At 69.6% G+C, this 22,529-nt stretch overlaps 1 protein-coding gene across 1 annotated transcript; it reads right to left on the reverse strand.

Annotated features, from left to right (window-relative positions):
* Positions 1 to 454: 454 nt before the first annotated feature.
* Positions 455 to 22,081, reverse strand: AKT1 (AKT serine/threonine kinase 1). The gene is made up of 14 exons (XM_078447782.2): positions 21,803 to 22,081; positions 19,146 to 19,285; positions 9,493 to 9,621; positions 6,853 to 6,964; positions 6,575 to 6,722; positions 6,316 to 6,447; positions 6,181 to 6,246; positions 4,663 to 4,731; positions 4,343 to 4,468; positions 4,144 to 4,272; positions 3,844 to 4,058; positions 3,194 to 3,281; positions 1,603 to 1,705; positions 455 to 1,355 (listed from the first exon to the last, which is right to left on the reverse strand). The coding sequence occupies exons 2-14, from the start codon at positions 19,189 to 19,191 to the stop codon at positions 1,276 to 1,278; spliced, it is 1,443 nt and encodes a 480-aa protein (XP_078303908.1). The 5' UTR covers positions 19,192 to 19,285; positions 21,803 to 22,081; the 3' UTR covers positions 455 to 1,275.
* Between the last annotated feature and the right edge of the window lie 448 nt (positions 22,082 to 22,529).

Genomic DNA, 22,529 nt, shown 5'->3' on the forward strand with positions numbered 1-22,529 from the left:
AGACGTGCCCCCGGCAGAAGGGGACGGCCGCCCCGCCGGGGTCACCGTGGACTCCGGACAGGGAGGTGCTCTCTCCCCCTTCGCCAGGCCCACGCACCAGGACCTACACGTGTCCCGGCGGCCCCGCCACACCCGCAGGCTTGAATCCACGGGAGATGAGGCCGAGGACCCCAGGCGCCCGGCAGCCCTGCCCTGTTCCGTTCCTTGCCAGGCAGCCGGCTCCTCGGCTGGGAGCTGGCGGCCACCGGGGGCCGCCCGCGCCCCTCGACCCGGGGATCCCAGGTGTGCTGTGAGGGGGTGAAGCGGCTGGGGATGTGGATTCCCTGCCCCGGAGGTCCCGCAGGGAGGGGGAGCCGGGGCGGGGGCGGCGGGGAGGAGGCTGGGTGCTCCCCACGCACACGTGGGCCGGCCCACACGCTCTGCCGCCCGCCACCCACCAGAACAAGCCACAAAGTTGAAAAGCAGTGTTTATTGAAGAATTTGGAGGGAAAGTCTCATAATAGTAAAAATAGTAAAGTTGAATGTAAAAAGCGCCCCCGTGCAGCGCGGAGTCCGGCCCGGAGGCACAGAGGGCGCGCTGAAGGCCCCTCCAGAGGGCGTGGGGCGTGTGGCGGGACAGTGAAGCTTCTCGACAGAAGAGTGCTACCTGGGGACACCGTTGAGGTGCCCCAGAGGGAAAAGAGGGCGGGAGGGAGGGGCTCTCTTGTCACTAAGATGAAAAAACCCCAAATGCATGTGATAGCGTATTACACAGCAACAGATCGCAACCTCGTTCTCAGCCTCCGGCTGAGCCCTGCCTGCCCCTGCCCCTGCCCCTGCCCCTGCCCCCACCCCGGCCCCACTCAAGAGCAGCTCCCCGCCAGGACGCCGAGGGAACCGGGCCAGCGCGTCACCGCCGGGCGCTTCTGGGGTCCCGGGGGCTAGGCCGAGACAGGTGGCAGCCAGGGACCGCTGGCTGGAGGGATGGAGGGGCCGGGGACAGAGCCCTCCCGGGCCCCCAATTGCACGTGGCTGCAGAAGTCCTCGACCATTTCCTACGTGAGTCTAATTGTTCTGAAGGCCAAGGCCACGTCTGGAGAGCTAGACGAAATAAATTAGAAAGACCCGCAGGACCCCTTCCCTCCCAGGCGGGCCGCCCCTCCCGCAGCACGAAGGCCTTCCCACCGCGCTCCGAGGCGGCTCCCCTCGGACACAACACGAACTAGGGATCGGATTGTCCGCGAGGCTTCCTCCCCGTCCCCTGAAGCCGGCGTCGGGAGTCCGCTGCTGGCCTCCTCAGGCCGTGCCGCTGGCGGAGTAGGAGAACTGTGGGAAGTGGGGCCTCCGCTCGCTGTCCTCGCCCTCCACGCTGTCGCCTGTGGGCGGGTGGGCGGCACGCTCAGACCCCAGGGCCGGGATCGCGGCCACCATGCGCTGGGGAAAAGGACCCTCTTGATGCCAGGAACAGGGACGGTGCCCTCCCGCCCCCATCGCCACCCTCCAGAGGGACCTGTCCGGTGAACCCTGTGGGCCTCTCTGCCAGGGGCAGCCGCTAACTTCTTCGGTTTGAAGAGAAGGGAGAAAACAGACTTGGGGGTTGGCGGGGGGTGGGGCATCCCTCACCTTGGTCGGGGGGCGTGATGGTGATCATCTGGGCCGTGAACTCCTCATCAAAATACCTGGTGTCCGTCTCTGAGGTGACCTGGGGCTTGAAGGGCGGACTGAGCTGCGGGGGGGGCAAGGGGAGGGGAGGCAAGTTACAGACCCCGTTCTGCACTGCCCCCCAGGGGCCGCCCCCAGGAAGGGTTTCGTGTCTCCAGGCAGCGCGAGACCGAGGACGGGGCTGCGGCAAGGAGCCACGGGGGAGGGCGGTGGCCCGGGCCCTGCGGACCTGCCTCCCCCACAAGGGCAGGCCGGGCCCTGTTCACAGCAGGCCCCGGCAGGTGACCAGTTCTGCGGGACCCTAGTACCCCCAGGTGGAAGGAGACAAGTCCGGTTTTCTTCTCTTTTTGTAGCTTTCTTCGGACGCGGGAAGGGGGTGAACGAGGACACCATGGAACACCGGTGGGCTCCCAGCCCCAGAGCCCCATCCCCAGGGGCCACACGCACCCCTTCCTGACCATGGCCATGGGGCCCGGCCGCCCGCGGCCCCACTCTGATCGTTCCTGATAGAGGGACAATCCCGGCCCCCCCCATCCCTGGAGCCCCCTGGGCCAGCGGGTAGTATTCCCGCGCAGTGGTCCAAAGAGCCCACCGCGGCCCTGGGAGGGAACCCAGGGCGCAGCCAGGCAGCGCCATGTGCCCGTGCCAGCCCCAGCCAGGTGCCCCGGGGCACGAAGTGAACTTGACCCGCCCCCGAACCCAGAGGGCTCCCAGGACCCTCCCTGCCCAACTTCCCACCAGGAGTTGAGGCCAGGCCTTCCTGCGCACGTCCCTGCTGGGGCCTCGCCCTCCAGGCTTCCCACCCGAGCGCGGGGCCTGGCTGGCCTCACGTGCACTCCAGGCCACGGTGCAGCTGGCCGAGTCAGGCTGCAGAGGCCCCCCCGCGACAGAGGACGCACAGGTAGCTGTAGGGGGTGTGCATGTGGGAGGAGGGCCCTGCAGGCCAGCACCCACCCCCCCCCCGGGACACCAGGGCTGGCCCTCATGAGCTAGCAGGGTCCCTGCTCGAGGCAGGGCGTGTGGCCTGTGACGGGCCTACAGGGGAGGGTGCGATGGAAACCAGCGGGAAGTGTGTTCGGAGACAGGGCGCCCAGCATGCCCTAGCATGGCCTTCTTGAGCCTGCCGGGCCACCCCGCCGGCCTGGGCCAGGGCCCGGTGCTCCCAAGTCCCCGGGGGCGGGGGACAGAGGGATGCGTGCAGGAAGCAGTTGCCTGGCTCCCGGGAGACCTCCCATGTGCCACACAGGCCTGTGTTTCCCCCCAGTTTGCATGCTCAGAGGGTGGGTAGGGCTCTCCCTGCAGCAGGAGAGTCTGAGGTCAGATAACTGGGGGCACTGGGAGAGCAAAGGCCAGCCTTTAGCGGCGGGGCTGGAAAAGGCCCGGTGCCCCCACCTGACGGGGCACCGTGTTCCAGGAGTCCGTGCACACGGCTCCTTCCAGGGGGCCAGGAGGGGGACCCGAACAGCGTTCAGGAGGAAATCCCGCGGCGCAGACCCTGCGAGCCTGGGGAGGGGGCGCGGGGATGGGGGCCGTGCGCCAGGCCCCCACACACCTTCTTCTCGTACACGTCCTGCCACACGATGCTGGCGAAAAAGCGGTGCTGCATGATCTCCTTGGCGTCCTCGGCGCCCCCTCCCAGCCTGCGGAGGAGACCGGTCAGTGCCTCACGCTGCCCGCTGGCACGGGGCCCCTCCTCCTGCTGGGTGAGGCTGGGATACCTGACTGTACTGGACACTGGGGTCCCTGGGGGTCGGGGGACAGTACAGGAGGGTCGGCGTGATCCTGGGAGGGGTGGGGTGGGGGGGGGGGGCACAGCGAGTGGGACGGCCTGGTCCCGGGTGGTGGGGGATGGTGGGGGATGGTGGGGGGTGGGGCAGCACGGTCTCAAGGGAGCAGGGAGATCGTGTGAGGGGGACAGCTCGATCCCGGGGGTGGGCTGGGGGGACAGTGCCAGCTGACTGGCGCAGCCCCGGGGCGGTGGGGCCGGAGGAAGAGGGAGGTGCAGCACACCGGGTGGGGTCTTCCTGAGCACGTGTGGAGGCTGCGCGGTCCGGGCGCAGGTGCCCGTCCGGCCCCGGCCAGCCCCGGTGGAGGACGCTGCAGGTCAGCCACGTGGCCCGGGGGGCGCCCAGCTGCTCCTAGGGGAAGCAGGGGGATGGGGCGGCTCGCCGGCACCCTGCCGGCCCGGGGCCGGGGGCTCACCTCTGCTTAGGGTCCTTCTTGAGCAGCCCCGACAGCAGGGACTTGGCCTCGGGGCTGAGCGTGCGCGGGAAGCGGAGCTCCTCCATGAGGATGAGCTCGAAGAGCTTCTCGTGGTCCTGGTTGTAGAAGGGCAGGCGGCCGCACAGCATCTCGTACATGACCACGCCCAGCCCCCACCAGTCGACCGCGCGGCCGTAGTCGTTGTCCTCCAGCACCTGGGGGGCGCAGGGCACAGGGTCACGGGCCGCCCAGGGGTCCTGGGTCACCGGGGCGCGGGGGGCGGGCGCGGCGGGTGCGCACCTCGGGGGCCAGGTACTCGGGCGTCCCACAGAAGGTCTTCATGGTGGCACCGTCCTTGATGCCCTCCTTGCACAGGCCGAAGTCGGTGATCTTGATGTGCCCGTCCTTGTCCAGCATGAGGTTCTCCAGCTGCGGGGCGGCCTCCGGGTCAGCGCCAGCCCTGCCCCCACCGCGGCCCCGCCTGCTCACACCCACCCACCTTGAGGTCACGGTAGACCACGTTCTTCTCGGAGTGCAGGTAGTCCAGGGCGGACACGATCTCGGCGCCGTAGAAGCGCGCACGGTCCTCGGGGAAGACCCGCTCCCGGGACAAGTGGAAGAAGAGCTGGGGGACGAGGGCCGCAGTCAGGGTCCCAGAGCGAGACCGCAGTGCTCGGGGCCGGGGGCGGGGGGCACCGTCCACGGGGCAAGACCCCGACACACGGAGGGGGGTGGGGGGGGGTGCTGGGACTGGGGGGAGGCAGGGCACCGTCCCTGTGCCGGGGAAGGTGGCCCAAGGCTCACGGAAGGCCGGCCTACCTCGCCCCCGTTGGCATACTCCATGACGAAGCAGAGACGGTCGTGGGTCTGGAAGGAGTACTTCAGGGCCTACGGGGAAGGCAGAGCTGGTACCGTGGCCCTGCGGGACCCCTGACGCCCACCAGCCGTGCTTGAAGAAGGCGCGGGCTCCGGGTCGGATCTCGGGCAGGGTAGGGGCCAGCAGGTTCCGGTGCACATGTGGAGGCCTCCCTACAGGGCCGTGGGGCTCCAGGCCACGAACATGGGAAGCAGGACGGTGGTGGAGAGGCTCCTCCCCACCACCCTGGCACCCCCTTCCTGCCTTGCTTATTTTTTTTTTAATTTTTTTAATGCTTTTTAATTTATTTTTGAGACAGAGAGAGACAGAGCATGAGCAGGGGAGGGGCAGAGAGAGGGAGACACAGAAGCCGAAACAGGCTCCAGGCTCCGAGCCATCAGCACAGAGCCCTATGTAGGGCTCGAACCCACAAACCATGATATCATGACCTGAGCCAAAGTCAGACGCCAAACTGAGCCACCCAGGCGCCCCTCCTGCCTTGCTTTAAAAGGAAAGGCCTGGAGGACCAAGTCTTCCCCACGAGGGACAGACCCTGGGTCTCACCCGGCGGCCAGGGATGAGCCCCGTTCACAGGAAACACAGGCCAGGAGACCAGCTCCAGACCTTGTGCCACGAGGCCACTGTCCCCAACTCTCCAGGTCCCAAGCCCTATCCCGTGGGGAGCCCGCAGGAGGGGAGCCAGTGTGCGTGGCCTGAGTTCCGTCACCTGTGACAAGGGGCATGCAGAGTAGGGGGAGGGCAGTGCACAAAGCCTGGGGAAGAGGAAGAGCGGCGAGCGAGACGAGGTAAGACCCCCACAGGGGCCGGCCGGTCACGCCTCACAAGGAAACGTTTGAAGGAGCACGAACTGGAGGGAAGGGGCTTCTCTGCTTTGCCGCCGCTTTGGGTCAGGCAGCGCCTGGGCTGGGGACGCCGTGCTGGGCGGAGGGTGACCGGGCCTGGGGGGGTCCCCAGAAGAGCCCGAGTGGTGCCTGGCCCGGTCCCGACCCCCCAGGCGAACGGCAGCCTGTCCGTCCACTGCACTGCTGACCAGCTCGCCCACACCTTCCTGGGTGGCTCGGCCAGGAAACAACTTCTAGTTCATTCTCGATGCTCTCTAAGAGCTTCCATACACCCTTCCTGGGCCAAGAACCTCCCCGGGGACAGAGACCCTCCTGACCGGAGCCTCAAAGGGGAACAGCTAGAAGGTTGTGTGCAGGAGTGTCAGCATGCGGCGGGGGGGGGGGGGGGGGGGGGGGGGGGGGGTTGGGGCCTCCCGGGGCCTCAGGCAGAGCAGAGGGAAGACAGGGTCACCCACCCTGTTGTGCACAGCAGGGGCAGCAAACAGCACCTCCCCCCCGCCCCCACGGGCCTGAATCCTGAAGCACAGAAGCCCGGGGTCTGTGGGGAGAAAGGTGCGAGGGTCCCTCAGGCCGGGGGCGGGGGACTCCACGCAGACAGCTCGCGCCTCCGGGGCTCACCGTCAGGAAAGGGTGCCGAGAGTTCTGGAGAACGCGGTTCTCTGTGAGCGTGTGGGCCACCTCATCCTGGAAGACAGGGCCAGGTGAGCCGCCCGCCCGCCGCCCGCCCCCAGGCCACCCGGCCCTGTGCCCTACCTTGGCCACGATGACCTCCTTCTTGAGGATCTTCATGGCGTAGTAGCGACCCGTGGCCTTCTCCTTCACCAGGATCACCTTCCCGAACGTGCCTTTCCCCAGCAGCTTCAGGTACTCAAACTCGTTCATGGTCTGCGGGGCGGCGGGCCGGTGCCCGGGGTCAGGGGCCGCACGGGGGCCCGGCCCTCCGGGGGTCCTGCGTCCCTGCCCCTCACCGCCCCCCGCCGTGCTGCCCGTGGGGGGGGGGGGGGTGCCTCACCACGCGGTGCTTGGGCTTGGCCAGGGACACCTCCATCTCCTCGGCCCCCGAGTTGTCGCTGGGCGAGCCCGACCTGAAGTCCATCATCTCCTCCTCCTGCCTCTTGAGCCCGTCGGCCACCGTCTGGATGGCGGTGGTCCACTCCTCCCTGCAGGGCGGCCGGGTGAGGCCCCGTGCTCCAGGCCCAGATGCTGGGGGACACCGAGGCCTGGCCCCCCGCAGGCTGGCGCATCCACCCCACCAGGGGCCCCCCCCGCCCCCGCGTGTCCGTCCCGCACCGCTCCTCAGGGGTCTCCACGTGGAAGGTACGCTCGATGACCGTGGTCCACTGCAGGCAGCGGATGATGAAGGTGTTGGGCCTGGGCCGCTCCGTCTTCATCAGCTGACACTCTGGGGGCGGGGCTGGCACGTGAGTGTCCCTCTGCACAACCCCGCCCCACACAGCCCCCCTGCCCCCCCCCCCCCCCCCCCCCCCCCCCGCACCGGGTCCTGGGAAGTCCCGTCCCATCCCCGCTCCATGCTCTGGCTTCCCCGACCGCAAAACGGAGCCGGGACCCCTGTCCCAGCCCAGACGCCGCGCTCCCGCCGGGAGACGCGCCCCTGCGGGGCGGGCTGAGGCTGGGTCTCCTCAGCCCCCGGCCGTCTCCCCTGGCCGTTTGGTCGCCGAGCCCGTGTGGTGCGCCAGGACACCACTCGACTGGACAGAGGGTGGGGAGTATGTCCCCGGGAGGGCAGGCAGCTGGCCTCGGAGCAGGAACCTCCCGCCATTTCCCAGCCGTGACTGCCGGCCCCCTGCCCCTCCAAGCGGGGCCAACCCCAGGGCAGAGGCCGGTGCCCACTCACCCTTCAGGGGCCGCCTGTCCCGGCGGATGACCCTCCCTGGAGGCTGCTCGGACCGTACCCAGCCACCCGACAGTGGCGACACCCCACCACCACCCCCCGGAGGGATCCCGGACGCACACCGGGAGCACCCACACACCGGGAGCACCCAGACCTACACCTGGGGCACGCGCACACCGGGAGCAGAGGGGCTGTGGGGATGCACCAAGCCCCCAGAGGGGTGGGAACCAGTAGGGGGTGCTCAGAAATCCCAGGCCATGCCAGCTCCGTCTGTGGGAGTGGAGACGGGTTTCGGGGCCCGTGAAGGGGCTTCCGACATGCCGGTGCCTGTGCCCCGGCGGCCTCGAGGGCCCCTGGTTGGGCTCAGCAGAGTGTAAGCAAGAGGTGAACCAGGGCCGGGTGCCAGGAGGGGCTTGGGGCCAGCCTCGTGGGGACGGTGGCCTGTGTTGACACAGGGGTGGGGGCTGGAAAATCCTGTGGCGGTCTCCTCGGTGCTGACGCCCACCCCCCCCACTCGCCCCTCGGAGACCACCGGTCTCCCCAGCCCCGGAACCCCTCCCCAAGGATGAGCCCCTGTCCCGTGCGGCTCTGCTCCTTGGCTGGCGCTCCAGCTGGACCGCGGCCCGGTTTCAAGGCCGCAGTACCTCCCGCTCTGCTCAGGCAGCCCTCTGGAGGGTGCCCACCTCCCGTGCGCCTCTGCAGAGTCCCCCTCAATCCCCCCACGCTCCGCCTGTACAGAACATTCCTTGGGGCCCCTCATGCCCCTGCCAGCACGGTGGCACCCGGCCCCACCCCAGCCAGGCCTCCTTCCTGAAGCCCCACCTGGCCCCAAACAAGGAGGCGCTGGGGGCAGCCCAGAGGCACTGCAGTAAGGTCCCCTGCATGGCCACCAGGCCGCAGGGGACAGCGGCGCCTGCCTCCCTGGTCTCCCTTCACCCCAGGGCTCCTACTCTCACAGCCGCTTTGTGGAGCCTGAGGATGGAGAGGCGGGACTCACCGGACCCAGGTCGTGGTAAAGCCCCCCTGGGAGACCCCCAGGCTGGAGGACGGAAAGGCAGCGACACGCCCTGGGGGTGGGGTGTGCTGGCCATGCCCCTTGTCCCTGCAGCACAGGGCCGGGCACCCCGGAAGGTGGGCAGGACAGCCAAGGTGCCAGGACACCCCCTCCCCGCCGCCATACCCACAGGCACGGAAGCCACGAGTCCCTCCCCATCAGCCTGTGCTTCCTCCTCCTGAGACCCCAGACCGGAACCTGCACCAGGCGACGTGGGGCAGCCCCAGGCTCCCAGGCTGAATGAAGACAGAGCCGGCCAGAGACGGGGTGTATGAAGAAGCCCGGGGGAGGGGGGCAGACCCCTCGGTGGGCACTGCACTCAGTACCCCTGATGGCGTCCCAAGAGGAACCCAGGAGGTCGGCCGGTTGATGAGCCCATCCCTCATTTCCCAGCCCCCCACCCGGCCTGGGTCCTGGGTTGGCCCCAAGGCAGAGCCACGTTCCAGGGTGGAAACAGAGACCCCACAGGAAGGCCGGCCTGGCTCAGCAGCCCCTCTCCAGGCCCGGGTCTCCCCCTCACAGGTGCGGGATGAGGCCGCGGCCACACGGTTCGAAGAGGTCCCAGTTCGTCCAGCTCTGCCAGACGCCGCGGCCGGCTGTGCTGTGCCTGCCGGCCCCACCCCTGCTGAGGGTGGAAGGAAACCACTGCGGGGCCCAGGCCTCTGAGGGCTCTTTCTAGGGGTGACAGAGGCTCCCGGAAGCTAAGGGTCCCCACCCAGAGGCTTTGTGGAGAGACCCTGGTGAGCGCCAGCCGGCTGTCCCGGGCGGGGCTCTGTCCCCCAGAGCCAGAGTGCCCCAAACAGGTCTGGGGTCTCCAGCCTTGGGCCGCCGCACGAAGACCTCCCGGCAGCCGGAGGCATCCACTAACCAGTTCCCAAGGTGATGCAAAGCCAGCACCGCCCAGCCTGGCCCCTGGCAGCTGCTGGCCCCAAACGCAGAGGCCCAGGGGACCCGAGCCTGGGGGCTGCTGGGCACTGTCCCGCCCTCCCCGGTTCCACCCCAGGGTGGCCGCGGGCACACTCACGCGCCACAGAGAAGTTGTTGAGCGGGGACTCTCTCTGCTCCACGTCCTGTGGCCGCTCCTTGTAGCCGATGAAGGTGCCGTCGTTCTTGAGGAGGAAGTACCGGGGCCGCCAGGTCTTGATGTATTCCCCTGCGGACGTGTGCTCGGTGAGGGCCGAGGCCTCCGGGCCCCGTCCCCAGGCCCCCCCGGAGCCCCGTCCCTGTGGCAGGCTCGCAGCTGGTTGTGCCAGAACAGGTGCACCCGGGACGCCGTGACTCGGGGACATGACCGAGAGCCGGCCCCCATGTCGGAAAGGGGACCTGGACGTGGGGGAAGGGGCACAGCTAACGAGAGGCCGGCCCGATCCGGGGGGCCTTTCTGGAGGAGGCGCCGCCAGGCCAGGAGGTCCCCAGCACACACAGCTACAGCCACCCACCAGCGCTTCAGGGCTAAGAGCTCCCCCCACCCGCTCGGTCCCGCCAGGTGTCGGCCACGCTGTTCCTGCCATCACAACGGCAAGTGGACCGCCCGCCAGAGCCGGCCCCTCCCTGGCCCACGGGAAGGAGCCTGGCACCCAGCATTCAGGGGACAGCAAGTGGGACCAAGGGCCCTTATGCAGCACGGCCCCCCGCAGCCCCTCACCGCCCACGTGACCACGTGCCCTGCCCAGGGGCCCAGAGCACAGTCTTGGGCACCACGGGGAAGCCGGACCCAGGAGGCGTCCGTGCGGTCCGCAGGCTGAGACCCGCCACCCTCGACCGCGTCCCACCCGTGGGCCACCCAGGTGCTCGGGGAAGTTTCCCCCCAAGCTTTGCCACATCAGCCATAAGCAGGCAACCGCACTTAAGAGCCAAAGCAGATGTCCTCTGTGCCATTCTAGCGACTGTCATTTTTCATTCTGACACCCAGAAAAAAGAGCGTTTCATTTACATTTTGCCGAGCAAGGAGTTTGAACGACGATAGAAAACTTACTAATTAGACAATGGCTTTGTCAGAAGGGCCACTAGGCAGCAGGTGGGGGGGGGGGGCTGGGGTCCCCAAGCTCTGGGCCCCAGGGGAGGGGGACGGGCAAAGGCCCCACCCAGGACCCGGCAGCTCCCAGTGTGCTCCTCCCCCATCCCCGCTGCCCAGCCGCCTCCGCAGGCCTGGGGGCCTCCGGGTGTGACCCAGCCCTCACTCCGCTGCACACGACGGGGAGGGGGGGCGGGGGGGGGGTGTCACCTCCAGGCCCGCCCCCACCGTCAGGGCGAGGACCCCCGTGAGGGCCAGCGGCCCGCCCTCTGCCCCAACCGCATCCGGTTCTGCGGAGCCCCCGCCTGGGGCCGTGGAAGGCTGGGGTCGGCCCCCTTCGGACCCGCTGCGTCCGACCCACCGGCCGCCGGGGACCCCGCCCGCCCACGCGGCTCCGCCGGGCCTCCCGCCGGGGCAGCGGGTGGGCACGAGCAGACGGGGCGCCGGGGGCTGTGCGCAGCCCCCCACCCGCGCCGTCCCGGGCCGCTCGCTCCCACCCGCCTGCGCGCCAGGCTGGAGCTGTCGGCCCCTGATGGAGTGTCACTCATCCCGCCAGCTGCCGCTCCCCGGGACGCTAACTGAGCGGGGAGAGTGATGAGCGCCTCGCCCGCGCAGCCCCGAAAATCCATCTTGATTCACCGACTGCTGCCGGCCCCCACCGCGCCCGGCCCCGCACCCTGTGCACGCGGTCGGCACGTGCACACCTGCTCGGCAGCGCCCACACGCCAGGCTGGGCCTCAGTTTCCCCACCGGGCCGCAGGATTCCCGGAACAGGGGGTGCCACCGGGACTCACCCCGGCCACCTGACCCTGCACCTGGTCCACTCCGGGCCCAGGAAGGTTCTACAATCCAGCACTGGGGCGCGGGGCGGGGGGGTGGGGGGGGGCGGCAAGGGAGCGGCCCTGGCGGGGAAGAGGCTGAGGGACAGGCCCCCAGTCTGCATGAGCCCTGGGCGGGGGCCCAGGACAACAGGCAGTGGTTCCACCGGACCCTCCAGCAGCCCCCTGACCCAGGGCGCTGAAGGGGGGGGGCCACGGTCGGCCCCCAGCTGCTCCCCTGCCGCACCCCACGTGGCTGAGCCCTAGAGCCACAGGACACACGGGTGGGACGGGAGGGCCAGGGAAGGCGGCTTCGCTTGGCCCCTCGCCTGGGCAGCCCTGCCCACAGAGCCCTTGGGGAGGCAGGGGAGGCTGGGGCCAAGGCTCTGAGGCACACGGACCCTTCTCTGCCCGGCCGCGTGCAGCCAGGCGGTCACCTGGGGGCCGAGGCAGTGCTGACTTCGTCCTGGGCTGTGGCCTGCATCCGGGTGAGTTCAGCCCACACAGGATTCGGGCCAGACGACCGGCCCAGGCGGATGGGGGGCCGGAGCCCTGCTCACTCCCGAGGAGGCTGGGGTGACACAGGATGTAACGAAGGGGGAACACAGCCACCCCCGTCCTCAGCCACAGGACTAGGGCCACGGGGGCTGGGGTGGGGACAGACACTCGCCGGCTGCTGCTGGCGGTGGGAACCTAGGAGCCTTCACTCCAGGCACAGACACGGGCGGGTGACGAACAGGGAGGCCTGAGTCTGCCCTTCAGGTCACTGCTCCCTAAATGGGGGTCCCCACCACTGCCCCGGGGACAAATGCCTGCCCACAGCCAGGGTGACCTCCGGGAAGCCGTGCGGCGCACCGCTGGTCCCCGCCACTCACGGCCACAGCCCGGGTGTCCCGGAGGGGCTCCCCACCCACCCACCCCACTGCAGGCAGACACGTGACCAAGGCCCACGTGGGGCGTCCTCACAGTCCCGGGGGCCAGCCTCAGGGTCCCTCCGCACAGCTGGGCAGCCTGGCCATGAGGGCCCCCACCCCTGCAGCCAGGAAACAGGAGCCATGGCAAAATTGGGAGGCAGGTGGGACGGGCAGGGTTCTCTCAGAAGCCCAGCTCTGGGCTGGGGTGGGGGAGAGACCCACACTGGCCCTCAGAGACCCCGCCCCGCCTGCCACCAGAGAAGGGGACTCATGCTCCCCCCAGCCCTTCACTCGCGGCCGGTCCACCCCCAGGGAGGGCCCTAGGCGTCCTGGCTGGGGTGGTGGGGGGAGGGGGACACGCAGTCTCAGCCAGGCTCCCCCACCTCCTCCTGCGCCTCTAAGGGACCCTCAGCTCCTGGCACCGGCCGCCGTGGTTGTCCCCGTGCGTCCTCCACTAGGAGGGCCCTTCTAATAGCCCTGCTCATCTTGGGGCCGGCTCATCTCCAGGAAGATGCCGGAAGATCCTGACCTCCTGTAGCCCAAGTCACCCCACCGGGGCCATACCGCCAGGAGCTGGAGACGAGGTGGGTAGAGGCTGAGGGCCTGTCCCCTCCGTGCTTCCCAGCCGTGGGTCCTGAGCCACGTCACGATCGGGGCGCCCCAGGCAGCGGACCTGGGGGCTGGGACCCACGCTGTGGGCACGCGGGGAGTCACGGCGCAGCCCGGGCCTGGCGCCCCAGAGCTCCCCTGCCCCACCATGCTGCCAGGCCCCGGCCCGCTCAGCCACCACGCCCGAGCCCCGCGAACCTTCCCTCCAAGCCTCCGGTTCTCGGGGAAACTGCCGGATAAACACTTTGCTGCGGGGGCGGCGGCGGCTGGCAGGGCGCCAGGCGGCACCGGGCTGCTTCTCCACAGCAAAGCGAGCCCCAGCAGGCCCGGGGAGCGGGCGCCAGCTGACAGCGGCGACCGTGCGGTCCCCTGCCGCCAGCACATCCATCGCAGGCCGACAGCTGCCGGGCGTCCATTTACCTTCTCCAGCACAGTGAGCAAACAGCCCTGCTGACGGCAGCCCATCCGTCGCCGCCCACCGGGAAGGGGGCAGGGAGCGGGCGGGCACCCGGCGTGGGTCATCTGGCGGGGGGGGCGGGGGGGGCGGGGGGGGGGCCGGCCTGCCAGGCCTCTGCCTGTGCACAAGCTGCGGTCCCCGCGTCCCTGTCCCACCAGCAGGATGCTAGGCCACAGGCTGACCCTGAGGGTCCGGGAGCCCCCAGGAAGGAGCGCCAGGGCCGGGCAGTGTCACACCCTCGCTCAGGCGGGGCCGCGGGGCACCGACCTGCTTCCTGAGACTGAGCCTTGCCCAGCATTCACGGGGTCCGGCCAGGGGCACGGCTGAATGAGAGGAGGCATCCGCCCCCCGCCCAGCAGAGGGGTGACACGTGGAGGGCAGACACTCCCCCCCCCCCCCCATGGCCCCTGAGCCTCGCCGGGCCCTCCCCCACGATCCCACCCAGCCCTCCCAGAAGGCCCACCTGGCAGGCAGGGAGGGCAGGGAGTGATGTGCCCGCTAGCTCCCAGGGCACCCGAGGCCCGAGGAAGGTCACAGACAGTGAACGGAGACCCCGGTCCTGCGGCCCAGGCTAGGCTCGCTGCATGACACCTGCCGACCTCCCCACAGGTCTCTGGTTCTGCCATCAAGCAGGCAGGTCCCAAAGTCACGGCCCAGTGCACACAGGTCGACGCAGAACACGGGGGACGGTGCCGGGGGCTGCTCGGGCCCTGCCTGCCGCGTCAATACAGCGCCCGGGACGGCGCCCCTCACCGACCAGCACATCCCACCCCACCCCAGGTGCAGCCGCCTGCCGACCATCTCAGCCCAGACGTCATCGTCCTTGCAAACCCCACCTCCTCCTTGGGCACCGAGCACCCACCCCCACGCAGGCCAGAGGGGCCGCCCCTTAGTCCCAGCTTGCCCGCCACACGTCCCAGCTCCCCCTGGGACGTCTCCACGTGGCTTAGTCCCCACGACCCCTGCCCTGGTCCGGGGGCCCCCTGCCCACACCCACTGTCTCGCTTCTGGTCTCCTGTCCCAGGCAGCCCAGAGACCCTGGCCCAGAGACCCCTGGGTGCTTATTCAGCGCCCCCAGATAAGGCCACAGCCCCACTGCCCAGGCGCCATCTGCCATGGCCCTGCTCACTCCCGGCTCCAGCCTGGGGCTGCGTGGGCCTCCCCACCGCCTATTCTCAGTCTCCCTCCACGAGCCGGCGGCTGGTCACCTGCCTCACCTGCCCGCTCCGTCCGACGTGCGCCTGGCCTCACCACAGTGGGGTTCGGGGAGGCTGGGCTTCAGAGACCTGGTTGGGTGAGGGTGAGGGGGCAGCCACAGCCCCGCCTCCACGAACAAGCATCCCAGGGGGCTGGACGGTCCAGGGGGCAGCCCCCCACCCATCAGTCCACCAGCTTCACTCCTATCTGCTGGCACCTTGGGTCGCAGGCCTGGGGAGAGAGGCCTGCGGTCTTGGGGCCCACCTGGGGATCTGTGGACCCGAATCCAGAGCCCGGAGATCTAGGTCAAGCACCGGGGGTTATCAGAAGGAACCCCTCCCAAACCCGGCCGTCGACTGCAACACCCCCGAAATACGGGTCTAGTATTTCTTATGGTTAAAGAAACACACCTGAAGGCAGGAGAGAGGAGGCGAGGGCTCGGCCAGGCAGGGCTCCCGGGTCTGGCCCGTGGCTCACCCGACCGGCCCACCCCAGCCTGGAACCCCAGGAACCTCTGCCGGCCTGTCCGGGGCCAGATCTGGCTGGGGGGCCTGCCCGGGGGGCCGCCAAGCAGGGACCGGGCACGTCGAGTGGGCAGGAACAGTGGGCATGTGCCCACCGTGGGGTGGCCCTGGGGAGCAGGCACGGAGCCACAGCCACAGGCTCCAGTTACAGGAGGGCCCGCGGGGAGGGCGCTGGCCCCGAGCCCGGCTGGGTGTGCCTGGGCAGGAGGGACGCCAGCGGTGGCCGGGCCAGCTCCCACCCCGCGCCAGCCCACAGCACTTCTAGGAACCCGGCCTGATGCAACCGAGCCTGGCCTCTGCGGAGAGCCACTGGCCGGTGGGGGTCTGAGCAGGGGGTTCGGGACCCTCTCCCCTGCACAACGTGCTACCCAGGGCCGGCTGGAGGGAGCAGAGCCTACCCTGTGGCCCCTCACCCCTCCCTGGCTCGTGACTCCCACGTCCTCCGCCCCTGCCCGGCGCCTGGCTCACCATGGGACAGCCATCCGCTGGGGCCACCAGCAAGGGCCAAGGGACCCAGGGCCAGGAGGGCAGTGACCCCTCACCCCCCACGCATCGCCCCAGCTTCCTCTTCTGCTGTTTGTTCTACAGGGAGAACCCAACACGCTCACAAAACAGGAAACAGCCCCACCGATGGCGGCCACGGCCACGGCCACACGCCAGGCCCAGCGGCCCTGGAGCACACCTCGGGGCCCTCCCTCCTAGGCACCTGCCCTCGCCCCCAGGCCCGGCCACCCTGCCCTGACCTGTCCCAGGGGCAGTTCCAGACCCTCACAGACACAAGGCATTGCGCGGTCGGCCTCGCGGACCAAGGGGCTGCTGGGACGGAAGCCATAGCCACATCGGTGTGACCTGTACAGGAACTGGGGCCGCCCTTCACCTGACGGCCAGGGAAACTGAGGCCCAGGAGGCCCAGGGCAGCCCTGCCCTCTAGCCCGAGGCACAGGGTAAGGGGAGCGACACCCACCGTTGGCGGTCCTGCTGAGCCCCTTGCCCTGGTGGCACCCGTGCGCAGGCAACAGTACGGGGCCTTCACAGGAAACCTGAGGTCTGCGCTCAGAAGTGCGTTCAGCAGGCCCACAGGCCGGTCCCCTGGTGTCTGCCTAGCAAAGCCGCTGCCTCCTTCAAAGGGGAGCCCCCCAGGGGCACCCCAGGACCAGCGATGGGCTAGGGGACTGTGTCAGCAAGGGGAAACCATGGTCTCCTCATCAGAGCCACACGTGAGACACGGGGAACGGCCATGGCCACGGTGGGAGACAGGACCTAGTTGCCACCGAGGGAGAGGAGGTGGGAGAAACCACCGGCCCAGGAGCCCACCTCCACCAGGACGCCTCGGACCACCTCGGCCTGGAAACAGGGCCGGATCCCTGCTGGGAAAGGGCTCAGGGCTGGGGCACAGCAGGGCGGGAGACGGGCAGGGACCAGACCTGCTAAGCTCCGCGAACTCGGGGCCCCGGCCGGCACCATCCCTGGGGGCGAGAGGGCAGGGAGACACGACCGCACCCCGTGCGCTGGGCACATGTGCTCGCAGACCTCAGGGCCGGCTCTCCTCATCCCACCCCTCCACCCCCGGGGGCCAGGCTGTGCTCCGCTGAGGACTGCCGAGCACGCTTCTGGGCCAGACCCTCCTGGCCAGGAGCCGGCCTGCGTGAGCAGAAGGGTCCCCAGGGCCGCCCACCCCGGCCCAGAGCCCCCTCCTGCCTCCGTGGCCCAGCTCCTCACTGCCTTCCTCCCCTCTCCTGGTCCAGCTGGCCTGCCTGTGGGTCAGGGACACCCAGGAAAACAACCACAAGCCTGGCCGGGTAGACAGAGCCCACAGCTTGGGCTCCAAGAGTGAGGCCACCGGGCAGGGATGTCCCAAAACAGCTGCACAGACAGGCCGTGGCCTCAGCACAGAGCGGTCTGAAGACAAAACCAGAGGCCACAGGCCAAGCTCAGCCAGACCTACATCCTGGAGCAGGCCTCGTTTTCAAAAACCGTCAGCCTTTAAGAATCAAGAGAGTGCACAAGTTTTTGAGCAGTGCTGAGCCCAGCTCCAGCCATCAGCGCTGGGGGCTCGTGGGCTCAGCTGCCCACTGCTTGGGGGCTCCACCTAGAGCTGGGGTGTCTGCTTATCTCTCGGGCTGTCCGCACGTCCAGATGTCCAGCTCTCGGTCGGGAAGCCACCCGTTTCTGGGGCCGCCCGTCTGCCCACCATCCCTGCCGGCCCAGCCTGCCTCCCAGCCACCCTCTGAGCCGTCAGCAGCTTGAGCTCAGTCTCCCGGGGACGGGCTCCCCACTGGACACACTGGGACCCTGAGGCCTGGAGGGCTCGCCTGGACCCCAGAACAGGTCAGTGCAGGGCTGGAACTCAAACCCGGGCATCCCCACGCAGGCTGGACTCCCCACTGTCCTCTGTGGCTTCTCTGCCCAGAGTACACAGTATGAGGACACCCAGGAAACAGCCCAGAGGTCACTCCCCACAGCAGGATGCCCACCTCCCGGAGGGAGCACGGACCCTCTCTCCCAGTGAGGCTGCTGAGGCTGGCTGTGCCCAGACTGGGGGCCCCCTAGAGTCCACCAGGCCGTTCCCTGCCACCGTTCCCGTCACATACGTGAGAAACCGAGGGCCGAAGAGCTCAACAGATCTGCCCTTGGAGAGGGACACAGCGACAAAGCAGCCGGGTCAGATCCAAACCCAGCCTTCTGGACGGCCACCCCCCCCCCCCCACCCCGGCCCGATACCGCAGCCTCCTGCCCCTTCAGAAGGCACGTGCCCTGAGGGGCAACCTGAAATTCACCCAGGGGTCAGAGAGGCGCCCCTGCTCCAGCCCGGCTGGGGGACGTCCCAGCAACAGGGCCAGGAGCATCTTAACCTAACAGTCAGTCAACAACTGTTCGCTGCTGGTTCAGGTAGGGGACCGTGTTCCCGTGCTGCGGCCAGGCGCGGAGGACAGAAAGGCCCGGGGCCGGTGAAGGGTGAAGGACGGGGCTGTCAGGTGAGGCAGACGGAGCCCGGCCTGGTGACGGGGCTCCAGGCACAGGACACAGGGAGCAGGCCGGGGATGGCAGCAGGTGAGCACTGGGGGCGGGGACGGAGAAGGCAGGCGCGTGCGGGGGGTTCTTGGGAGAAGCCAGGCGGAAGGGCTCCCCACGGACCACGGGGCCCGGGGGCCTCCTCGCCTCCGTCTCGAGGCCCAGGGTGCCGTCCTCCCCGCAGCCACCGAAGCCAGCCCTGACAGCACACGGCTGACCACATCCTGGACCCTGTGCTTCGAGCCCCTCCGCGGCCCCTGACCCCCTTCTCTGCTGCTCCAGACCCCACTGCTTCCCAGCCTGCTCTCCTGGGGGCTCCCGCGCGTCCCACGAAACCCAGCCTGCGGCCGGGCGCCTTAGCATACCTCCCCGTCTGCTCCCCGTGACCGAGGCTCCCCCTGCCAACAGCCTGTGGGATCCTGGGGTGGGGAGGGGGAACCCTCACGCCATCGGCCGGAGGGCACCCGTGAGGGGAGGCTAACCAGCTAGCGGGGATCACCAAAGCCTTGGGAGGGAACAAGTCTAGAGGAAGAGGAAGGGGGCGGCTGCTAATCCCCGCCCTGGGGCAGGAGGGAGTGACTCCCCGGGGGACACCTAAACATGAAGCCTGTCCACGCCCCACGCCCCACCCCCGAGTCACAGAGGGCTGCCGGGCAGGGGGCTGCGGGGCGAGGGGCCAAGGCCACACGTCCCGTCACACCGGGACCCGCCAAGCCCCTCCCTGGGCGCAGGGCCCTGAGCACGCGGACAGCAGAGGCTGGACGGGCGCTGGGCTCGGACGGCTCACAGGTCCAGCCCAAACACACCGGGGCCGGGCCCCTGGTTGGTGCGGAGCCCCCCATCCCCCACCCCCACCCCACCCCACAGCCCAGGCCTGAGGCGGGCACTGGGCCAGGCCAAGTAACACTGCCCTGCCCTCAGGAGCCCTCGGGCAGCGCCCCGGGCCGCCAGCGAGCCAGGCCTTGGACGGGCCCCAGTGTCCTCACTGCCTTCCAGGAAAGCAGGGAGGGAGGCGGCGGTGCCTCTCCCGCCTGAGGGACCCAGCCAGGCAGCCACCGTGCTGGCCGGCCCACACGGGCTCCACGCCACCCGAGGGACCCCTGCCCCAGGCCCAGCCCCCGAGGGCACTGACCTCTCTTGTGCAGCCAACCCTCCTTCACGATGGCCACGTCGTTCATGGTGCCCTGATCCGGTAGGGCCGGGCCAGCCGGGGCGCCGCTCACCGTCCCCTCTCAGCAGGGTCTCCCCGAGCCCAGCCAGTGCACCCAGCCTCTGGAAGAGTCAAAGGGAAGTGTGTGAGGTTGTGTCCGGCCCGGGCCCACTCCTCCAACCCCACAGTGAGGCCAGGGAGCCCGCCGCACCTAGGGTCCCAGTCGGGGCCCACCCTCCCATGTGGCCTGCCCCCCGTCATGGCCTTCTGAGCCACTGCCGCATCCCCCCCCCACCCCCCCGGCGCATGGTTCTGCCACGACACCAGACAGGCGCCCAGTCCCCTGGGGCCGGGCCTCCCCTCCGCCTGGGCTGCAATCCCCCTGGTACCTGAGCCCAGGCCCTCGGAGCTTGATGCCCCGGCCTCACCCCGGCCCCCAAAAGGCACTCCTGGCATATTCCAGCCTCCCTAAGCTGCCAACACAGCAGAGGCCGCCTCCTCCAGGCAGGCCCTCTGACTGCTCTGCTCTAAGCTGCTTGGCCTCCCCAAGCCCCTGGCGAGGGCGCCCCTGTTCCCACCCATAGGGCCCCCCGGGCTCCTCCTTCTTGCCCCAGCCTAGGAGAGAAAAGAAATTCAAGTGTGAAGAAAGTAGGGCCAGGAGACCAGGCGGCTGGCGCAAATGAGAACCCAGAGCCCTCCGAGGCGACATAAGAAAAACCTCCCCTCAAGAAACCCCAGGCCCTCCTAAACCACAGCACCCCTGCTGGTCTGAATCTGGTTCATTCATTCGGCCAACATGTACTAGGCATCCCTGGTTTTGCCAGGCTCGGCGCTGGGGACAAAGAGAGGTTCAGATGGGTCCTGTCTGTGAGAAGCACCCAGTCCAGGGTGGTTACAGACCCATAATTACAGCATTCAGGAGGTAACAGACGGGGGTGCCTGCACAAACGCAGAGGCCCTGGCGCCCGCAGTGGCCACCAGCAGCCTTCTCTTGGACATACTTCGGCCACTGAACCGGAGCGACCATCCCCATCACTCCCGGCTGGACGAGCTCCTAGGCATCCCTCAAAACCCAGCTCACACATCAATCTGAGCATCCTGGGAAAGAGCAGTCTTCCCATGAGCAGTCCTGGGCTAGCCCTCCAGAGGGCAGGCCCAGAGACACTCCTCTCTGGGACCCCCAGGCCAGGAAGACCCCTGAGGACCTCTGGAATGGAGCCCAGCATGGGTTCACCTACAGCTGCATAGACATTCTCCCTCGACCTTACTGGCCTCCTGAGGCAGGGGACTGGGACCCAGAGAAGGTTGCCTGGCACTGACAGTCTCAGGCTAAATTTAGAAGAACTGGAAGACCCCCCTGCCTGCGTCTAATGCCAGGCCAGGGAAGACACACGGTGCCCAACGTGCGCAACAGGGCACCGGCAGCGACAGGAAGCAAGACTGAAGATACCCCCAAGGACAGGGTTCTGAGCCCCTGCACAGCACTCCTGATGGTGGGGGGGGGGGGGGGGGGCGGGGACCCCTCTGGTGACACAAGTGGGTGTGGCCTGGAGGCAGAGGGCTGGACCCAAAGACCTCTGGATGTCCCCCGCCCCCACCCTGGCCTAATCAGGGCCTGCTGCTGACAGAGTCAGACAGCTGTCGAGCCCCGTGTGTAAAAATATATCTGTGCACACACAGGGGCTGTGCATCTGCACGGAAACGTACACACCAAGCAGGCGCCTGGGCTGTCTCCGGGTGCAGGGCTGTTTCCCACCGGGCCGTGAGCGCCTTTACCGTAAAAGTGTGTCACTGCTGGTATTATTTAAGTCACAACTAACCAAAACATTGCCGTGCTCTTAAAGGGCCCCCTCACTCTCTCTCCAAACACCGGTCTATGAACTGCACGTTCAGTTGGGGGAGGCAGAACCAAGCCCCACGGGTGCACCCCGCCCTGCACTCGGGCCAGGGGCTCAGAGCAGTCAAGGCTAGCGGGGAGCCGGGCTGCGGGGCCCTGTGGTGACCTGCCCACCAAGTCGGTCCTCAGGAACCCGGCCTGCTCACCGACCACTTCACCAGCTACCCCACCTTCCCCCAATCTGGGGGCCCAGCCCCAGGCTCCCACCGGGGCCCCGGCCAGGGAGGGTGGGCAGCACCTCCAAAGCCCACCCAGGTCAGAAAGCAGTTGCGGGGCCCAGGAGGGCCGGCCCGGGCACCTCGCCATCGCGTACAACTTTTCGTCTCGGGGCAAACGAGGTCTCCTTCCCAAGGCCCACCCACAAACTTGAACGAGGGCTGGAGCGAGCCTTTCCGAGCGGCCCCTGAGGACCTCCTGGGCACCGCGGCCGGCCGGCCGGCCTCGCCTCCCCTCCCCGCGCGCCGGCCCCGGCCCCGGCCCCGGCCGCTTCCCCAAGGTCATGAGGGAGGCCGGGGCCGCGGCCCGCACCCCCGCCGCCGCCGCCGCCGCCGCCGCCGGCCGGGCCCGCGCCCTCCCCGCCCAGGCCGCGCTCGGCCACTTCCTGCTCCGCTCCTCCACCCCGGCCGCGCGCGGCCCGCGCCCCGGGCCCCGCCGGCCGGGAACAAAGCGCCGGGCCGCGGGAGGAAATCCGGGCCCCGGCGGCGGGCGGCGCGCGCGCGGGGCGGGGGGCGGGGGGACTCACCGGGCGCCGCGTCCGGGCCGAGCGCGGGCCTAGCCGGGCCGGGGCCTCCGGCGCCCGCCGCTCGGCATCCCCGCGCGCGCGCCGGGCGGGGCCGGGCTGGAGGCGGCGGCGGGCGGGCGCTGCTGGGCGGGCCTCGTGCGCCGCCGGGCCCGGAGCTCGTGGCGGCCGCCGGCTCGCGTCCTCCGGCTGCGCTGCTGCGCTGGCTGCGCTGGGCCGGCCGCCCGCCCGCCGCGCTCGGTCCCGCCGCCGCCGCCGCCGCCGCCGCCGGCCCGCCCTCTCCCCGCCCCGCGCCGCCCCGCCCGGCCGCCCGCCCACATCCGCCTCCGCCGCCCGGGGCGCCCCCGGCGCGGCCGGGGCGAGGGCGCGGCGCCGGGAGCGCGCGGCGCGGGGCGGGCCGCCCGCCGTCCCCCGGCCGCGTGCTCCCCGGCCTCGGTTTCCCGGCGAGTCCGGCGCGCCCTCGCTTCCCGGCCCGGTTCCACCCCGAGCGCGCGGGGAGGGCCGGTCCGGGACGAACCCCGCGCTTCTGCCTCCGTGGCGTGGGGGCGGGGCAGGTTAGTGTCCCTTTCAAAACGTGCCCCCAGCCCCCCCCACCCCCACCCCTGGTGGGCAGCTCCGAGCTGGGGGCCGGGGAGGGAGCATCCCGGGTGACCCTAAAAGGCGTGATCCGAGGAGCCTGGCAAGCTAGCGGTCCCCTGCAGGTGGGGGCGGGGCGCTGCTTGCGGGAGGC

This window comes from Panthera onca, chromosome B3 (genome assembly GCF_046562875.1).
Source record: "Panthera onca isolate mPanOnc1 chromosome B3, mPanOnc1 haplotype 2, whole genome shotgun sequence".
In the NCBI taxonomy this organism is placed as follows: Eukaryota; Metazoa; Chordata; class Mammalia; order Carnivora; family Felidae; genus Panthera; species Panthera onca.

Excerpts from the sequence above, each read along its gene's own strand:
- AKT1 (XM_078447782.2), bottom strand. The coding sequence starts at position 19,191 with ATGAACGACGTGGCCATCGTGAAGGAGGGTTGGCTGCACAAGAGAG. Across the intron at positions 6,247-6,315 it reads AGGAGGTCATCGTGGCCAAG|GATGAGGTGGCCCACACGCT; the intron begins GTAGGGCACAGG and ends CCTGTCTTCCAG. Across the intron at positions 3,282-3,843 it reads AAGAAGGACCCTAAGCAGAG|GCTGGGAGGGGGCGCCGAGG; the intron begins GTGAGCCCCCGG and ends TCTCCTCCGCAG.